The sequence below is a fragment of the Schistocerca gregaria genome, chromosome 1, assembly GCF_023897955.1.
Source record: "Schistocerca gregaria isolate iqSchGreg1 chromosome 1, iqSchGreg1.2, whole genome shotgun sequence".
Lineage (NCBI taxonomy): Eukaryota > Metazoa > Arthropoda > Insecta > Orthoptera > Acrididae > Schistocerca > Schistocerca gregaria.
Genome location: NC_064920.1, coordinates 672,363,560 through 672,371,482, shown reverse-complemented (window position 1 = coordinate 672,371,482; position 7,923 = coordinate 672,363,560). Strand labels below are relative to the sequence as shown.

General features: G+C 38.2%; 1 protein-coding gene across 1 annotated transcript in view; it reads right to left on the bottom strand.

Annotated features, from left to right (window-relative positions):
- Positions 1–165: 165 nt before the first annotated feature.
- LOC126362583 (GTP-binding protein 128up) overlaps positions 166–7,923 on the bottom strand; it is a 52,135-nt gene continuing 44,377 nt past the window's right edge. The window contains exon 8 of the mRNA XM_050007892.1: positions 166–406. Coding sequence (XP_049863849.1) covers positions 304–406 — 103 coding nt within the window. The 3' untranslated portion in view covers positions 166–303. The remainder of the gene's footprint in view (positions 407–7,923) is intronic.

The following is a 7,923-nucleotide window of genomic DNA, read 5'->3' as shown; positions in this document are numbered from 1 at the left end:
GACCCGTGTGGACCACCATAGTTTCTGAATTGGTCTATAAAATTTGAAGTTTGTACACACAAATTAATTTAATAATTCAGTCTCACTTTTTGATAAGTAATCTATAACATAAGTTACTGGATACCAGGTAAATTTATTCTAGAGTCAATTTTCGTACAGGTTGGATTCACTAAATATATTTTATTTTTGATAAAATCAACATTCACAAATATCCACTGATTTCAAAGTATTCAGAATTGATGTTTATAAGTTGGCACTATCAGAAGATGCCTTAAGTTTTCAGTGCCATCAAAAAATACAAAATCAGACCTTTTTCACAATCTGGACAACATCTTCATCCATGAGCATATGATCCTTGCCAACTTTCTGAGGTTGATGTTTTACAGAAGATCCCCATACAAGTGCGCTGAAAATATAAGGAAACATACTATTAGCAAACTTTTTAGAAAATCATTTACTACTCTCTCTCTCTCCTCATATGTTATCCCCCATCCACTATTGCTCTTTAACCTTTTATGCACACATTTATTAATGTTCTATGAAACCATTTTAATTATTATACTGACTTTCATTTATGGGACATGATGATGAAATAGGTACTGTGGTTTGTAATTTACAATAGTTTTCCAGTATTTGTCTTCACTGCTGCATTTACATCTACAATACAACAAAACCCACTTATCACTACTATCACTTCTTCAACAGATATACTTTCACCACTGCACTGTATGATTCCTTAATATCTGTTCATGTCTTAGCAATATAGTAAAGCATTTAAGATTGACACATTAAAGGAGGCTATGTCTCTTCCATTTGCCATCAGACTTAAAACCTAATAAGTTCCGAAAGCATGAATAATTCTCACATTGAAGGTCTGCAGTTTGGTAGCAGGAACTTACACTGCACAATGTGTAAATTTATATTTTTTGGGTGTGCATGGCAACAATCCACAATCAGGATTTTCTGTTATGATTCTTGCATCAGGGCTACGCAAGTGCTTCTTGAATAGTTTAGATGTCATCCACGCTTTGTTACTGGCACCATAGTTTGTTGGCAATTATTTTAAAACAATGCCGCGCCCCCCCCCCCCCCCCCCCCCCCTACACAGACACACCATTGATTTCTTTCAGGCCTATTAGCATTGCTGTAAAGCGAACTCTACATTTCTTTCCACAGCAGTCAAGTGTTTTGTTTCGAAGAATGCTGAAAAAGATCCTAGTCTCATTTATTTTGAAGATGTCCCTTGGTTTATATTTCTTTTTGCCATTCACTAAAATGTTTACATTTACCTGTCCCCTTCGCCACATGCAGTTTTGTACACAGCATTATACCACTACTTCAATCTATCAACCCATCCATTGGATATGGAGAAGCCCTTCAGTCCAAGTATATTGGCCACCTTCAGTACCTTTCCACACACCATTGTGTGCCACCTGAAAACAGTTTGTAATTTCTTCCGGCTCCACATATTTAGAGCAACTGACATGTATCATAAAAAATGGTGAGAATTAAAGGAAACCCTGTGTCAAAGCAGACTTACTGGATGGGATAAGAAGGAAAAAAATGGATTATGGATTTTAAATTACCAGAAGACATTTTGAGTAACACCCATATATATTTAAATAAGGGTGTCCTACAAACAATTATGGTATCAACTGTGGCTTTAAGATCCTTTACTAAAAAACTTTCTCCTTTTCAACATTGCTCACCTATCTTAAAACCTCCTTCCCAAGATAAATGAGCCTTGTAAGCTTAACCATTCGTGACTTCAAGAACTTTCACCGAGTGTACTGTTGTCATACACTGAGATGACAAAAGTCATGGAATAATGATATGCACATATACAGATGACAGTAGTATCGCACACAGAAGATATAAAAGGGTAGTGCATTAGGGGAGCTGTCATTTGTACTCAGATGATTCATGTGAAAATGTGTCTGACATGATTATGGCCTCACAATGGAGATTAACAGACTCTGAATGCGGAATGGTAGTTGGAGCTAGACGCAAGGGACATTTGATTTCGGGAATCATTAGGGAATTCAATATTCTGAGATCCACAGTGTCAAGAGTATCAAATTTTAGGTATTACCTCTCACTACAGATGACACAGTGGGCAACGGCCTTCAATTAACGACTGAGAGCAGCAGCATTTGCGTACAGTTGTCAGTGTTAACAGACAAGCAACACTGCGTGAAATAACCACAGAAATCAATGTGGGGTGTACGATGAACATATCTGTTAGGAGTGTGTGCTGAAATATGGTGTTAAAGGGCTATGGCAGCAGCAGATAGCTGACGCGAGTACCTTTGCTAACAGCACATCACCTGCAGTGCCTTTCCTGGGCTTGTGACCTTATTGGTTGCAACCTAGATTACTGGAAAACTGTGGCTGGGTCAGATGAGTCTAGGTTTCAGTTGGTAAGAGCAGATGGTAGGGTTCAAGTGTGTACAGACCCCACAAAGCCATGGACACAAGGCAGTGTGCAAGCTGATGGAGCCTCCATAATGGTGTGGGCTGTGTTTACACGGACTGGACTGCATCCTTTGGTCCAGCTGAATCCATCATTAACTGGAAATGGTTACATTCAGCTACTTGGAGACCATTTAAAGCCATACATGGACTTCAAACAATGGTGGAACTTTTATGGATGACAATGCGTCGCATCACCAGGCCACAATTGATCGCAAATGGTTTTAAGAATATTCTGAATAATTCTTGTGAATGATTTGACCATGCAAATAGCCCAACACAAATCTTGTTCAACATTACACACAACTGAGAAATCATTTCATGCACAAAATCCTGCAACGGAAACACTTTCGTTATTATGGACAGCTATAGAGGCGGAAACTAACTTCTTTTAGCTTTAAGATCAACCTCAGTGTTTGTTCTACTACCATCCAACACCCTCCTGAGTTCTGTAATACCACATGCACATGGTTGAACTGTGGCCAAGCATTTCAGTCCAAGACATCTTTGTGACTATCATTACCTTCAATTGTGAAATAATTACTAGTGCAACTGAAAGGCACTTTGAGACCTAGCAATGCAGAATAGCCCCATTTGCTACAATTCTACTCATTATGTAAATAATTTTTTTTCTGTTTTCCATCATACATATAACACACATATTGTATGTGCAAACTATGTTGTCAATGGGAGTGGTGGCTGAGTGGAACAGCCATAAAGGCACAGCTGCTTGCCACTTTTCCGACTGTCAACTTAGTCTGCATGTAGCACTGACTGAATTCTTATTCACATATTTCAAATAACTTTAATATTAATTTTATTAATTTCCCCAATTACTAATTACAATAATTAAATAGTTCACATAAAAATATTCTATTTACTAAAATATTCATAATTTATGATACCTAAAGACCACGTGCCTGTCAATATTCAAGGATTTTAAAATTTGATTGTTTCAGGACTGACCTAGTTTGTTTAAAAGCTCTTATTACTGATGTTTCAATGAATGTTTTACTTTTTCTAAGAACTCAATATCTCAGATGTTATATGTATTCAAAATTTTTGTTTTCCGAACAGTTCCAATATTAAAATGTAATTATTTTAAAAATTCATAACTATAGTTTTGTAAACCCAATTTTCATGAAAATGAGATGTTAATTTGTTAATTAGGCCAGTTAGAAAAATTAATTTTCTCAAGAACCCATGGTAAATTTTAGGAATTCCATTACACATTAAATTGATTCACATAAAACACTACTGATGATTTCCCCATTTGTTAGTTTTACAGCTAATGGTTAATCAAATGTACTTCTTTACCTATTGTATCTTTGTGGCCTATATGTTAATAACTAAAATGTAACAGTCCAGTATTTTGTCAATTTATAATTTCCTGTAATACATGCAGCTATACATAGACATCATGCACAAAGCCTTAGTGAGTCAGAAGCTAGCATTCATTATGCAAACAATCGTATGTTTAGTCACATAATTTTTCGACAGTTGGTATCATAGAGCAAAGTTACTTTGTCAGTATAGGGGAAGTGGTCAAACTATTCAGCCATTATTTTATTTATGTCATTTGCCAGTCACTGCTATGTAGTTAAAGTATAAAATTAAAATGTTGCCACTTTTAAAATATTTAGCTGCTCTTAGATGATGTGAAATCCAAAATTCCTGAACACAAGCTAGTCACTGAAATGTTACTATGCAATAATAAACCAAGAAGACCAAAAAGTAATTTCTGCAATGTTGCATATGTTATTTAAGAACTGTTTACCAAATCCAACAATCACAGGAAGACTATCAAAGAAGAAATGTTTGAGACTTTGGAGGTATTGTTATAGGTTGGTAATGTTTCATCTTCACAACGGTATCTGTAAACTGAACGGGTGACCTCAATGATAATACAATGTGATGTGGCCTGTGCATTTCTTCACATGTTCATGTAAATATTAACATAGCAAATGCCCCACTTACCACGGAAACTTGAAATTGTAGCTTTGCATAACTCTTTGTGTTCCCAAAGATATAAAAAAAGAGCCACTTCCAATTTCCACTACATGTCAAATACTGTTGATTAACTAATCATTCAACACAGTAAACAAGCATGCTGGATCACATCAGCTTATTAAGTCTGTGGGCAAGATAAGGAGGACTCAATACCTGCAACTATGTACAGTGGAGCAGCACTATTGCAATTGGTTCTCAAAATTGTGAAAGTCGGCATGATACATGTATGTTGTGGAAGGTTCAATTGTAAACTGTCATGCATGAAAGATAACTCTTCCAACAAAAGGTTTCACAGGCATTTGCGGAGTGAAAAAGAGACTGGGGACAAAAGCTATTTTCAGTATAGGAGACATTCCCCCGACAAATGTGGTTTTACTGACACTGTAAACGGTCCTGGGATGGTTCCTCAAAGTTCTGCCCTTTTTTAAAATGTTAAGGCTCACATCAATTTGGAGTACTGAAATGTGAAATTGATAAAATATGTTTACATGTACATTAACAAGTAAGACAATACATAAATATTTCTGATATAACCAACCGACTGTAAAATGTAAACTTTCATGGCCACAAATGTCACACATAATAAAATGTTCCAGGCTATTATGCAGTGGTCAAGTGGATGGGGAGCCCCTTCAGCCCGCTTATAGTGAACTTCTTTATGAAAAAATTCGAGGAGCAGGCTTTGGAAACTGCGAAAGAGAAACCGAATCTTTGGTTCTGTTACACTGATGATACATTTGTTTTGTGGCAGGATGGCAACGAGGAAGTGGATCGTTTTCACAACACCTGAACGGGATCAATCCAAAGATTCAGTTTACCAAAGAGGAGGTGGCAAGCAGAACATTAAATTTTCTTGATGTGCTAATTTTCAAGATAGAAGATGGTAGCTTGGGCCACACGGTTTACCGAAAACAGACACAGACAGACCGATTACCTACACCGGGATTCGTAACCACCATCCACAAGAAAAGCAAGGCATAAAAAAAAGTTGGCAGGCAAAGCAAGGAAAATCAGCGAACCAGAGCTGCTTGATGCAGAATTAAAACATCTCACCAATGCATTGTCCAAGAATGGTTATTCATTTGCTGAGGTGAAAAGAGCATGTAGACCACCACGTAGAGATCTCAGCGATGCTCAAGCACTGGTGAAATCGAACGTTTTTCTGCCATTCATTAAGAACATCAATGACCTCATAAGAAAAATCTTGAAAAAGTAGAAGATTGCAGTAATCTAAAGGGAGAGGTAGGGGTGAGGAGAGATACAGACTTGGGGGAGAGGTTCTGTGATGTGCCTAAGTATTTGAAGAGGGACAGGAGATCCTGCTACTTTCTCAAATAGGATTACTATGGCTGTAGGTGGATGAATCTGACAGCTGGTAATCCCTGCACTTCGTAAGCACAATTGGGGGGGGGAGTCTTGTCTGCAGATAGTGTTATAAGGTTAGGATCAGATTTTAGGTGATGGACTACAGTTCTTTTTGTGGATGTAAGTTTGGTTTCTATGTTGAGGGATTTGGGGAACGATGCAACCTTCGAGGTTAGGAAATTCGGGGAAGTTAACAGGGGGTGGTTCATGGTTGGATGGAGGAGTGAACCGTCAGGCAGTGTTCAATATTGATTTTGCACTGAGTCTGATTGGTAAGGTTGGTGGGCTTTTGGAGGACAGGTTCATGACTGTGTTTCAGGTCTGTTTAGGTTCTGGATTCTCTATGGCGATGGGACTGAATTTATGACAATGAGGTAACTGTATGTGGTCTGCAAGACAGGGTTTTTGGCCATGATAGGATGCGGGTGATGTTTGAAGGCTCTTTTAAATAGGTGGATGATGGCAGTTCAAGGCGGAAGGAGGAGATGAACAGGTTGGAGAGTTTCTTGAGGTGTCATTAGTTCCTGGACAGAGTTTCCATCTGGATGGAGTACAGGAATTTAGGATTGGAGAGGAGGTATTGCAGGCAAATTTGAGCCTAATGTACATGGTTTTGCATGGCTGTGTTGGTTAGGGCTATGGACAGTCAGAATTTGAACACACATAATTGTGGAAGGAGGGGTTGCAGCCAGATATGAAAATTCCATGAACTAGGCAACAATTCAGGAACACTGATTAAAATTCATCATTGCTAAAAACTAACAACAATAATAAACTACAACCGACGTTTCGGCTAAATTGCAACGGCCTTCCTCAGGGCACGACTGGTTTTGCATGGGGATAGGTGCTTCTATTTATTACAGACTATCGATGTCTGACGTCACTGTTGTAAAACTTTTAATTGGCCCTCTAATATGATTGGCTGGTCATGATGTAAGGAAATCTGGAAAGAAAGAGGCTATTTGTGGATGTCCATGTTGTCAACGATTGGTAACTGTCCGCCAATCTTCTGGTTGGCAAGTTTCCTCCTGGTGTGTGCGGAAGTGGACTGACAGTTGCTCCACAGCTGTTTGTGCAGATGCGTCCGTGTCCCGTGTAGCTTCTGCCCTGCAACCGCTCGCTGTTTGGCGGACAGTTACCAATCGTTGGCGACATGGACATCCACGAATAGACTCTTTCTTTCCATCTTCCCTTATGTCATGACCAGCCAATCATATTAGAGGGCCAATTAAAAGTTTTACAACAGTGATGTCAGACATTGATAATCTGTAATAAATAGAAGCACCCATCCTCATGCAAAACAGTCGTGCCCTGAGGAAGGCCGTTGCAATTCAGCCAAAACGTTGGTTTTTGTTTATTTTTGTTGTTAGTTTTTAGCAATGATGTGGCATAATACCCAGAAGAATTTTAATCGCTATGACACCGGCCGCAGAAGCCTACGTTCTTAATTCAGGAATGGTATGTGGGACTGGGTTCTGGCTAAGGATAGGGAAACTTTTATGTACTGGGAAAGACTGAAGTTATTAGAGAGAAATACGTATGTTGTGTCAGCTAGCTACAGTTGGTATTATGCACACATTTTGTAACATCACAGTTTTAGGTGAGGGTATTTTGAATTATGGTAGCATAAGGTAACAACAGAGGTCCGGCCTGAAATATCTTGCTTCAATGCTGCTAACTTCAACAAGCAATTGCGCAGTAGCAATCACCAAATGATTCGTACAATCTTCTTTACTTTGGGTTGTGTGTTGCTCATTCATTTCTTTTCTGATTTTGAAATCAGTGAGGAGAAGCATCATGATTCATCATGGTGTTTGAGACTGACTCTTATGACACCAGAAAGGATCATCAATCCTTATGACCATTTGTTAGTTCTGATTTTGCAGAATAATGAAATGCAGGCTATAGACAACTTATAGGATAGTTAACCAAAGCTTCAATAGCACTAAAAGTTTAGTAGATTGTGTGTATTACTTGTTCCACAATATGTAAGGGACAATGATAAATTTTGGTTTTTCATAATTCCTATCAGTGAATTAAACTGTATGGTTCACTTATATACCGAATCAGCATCAT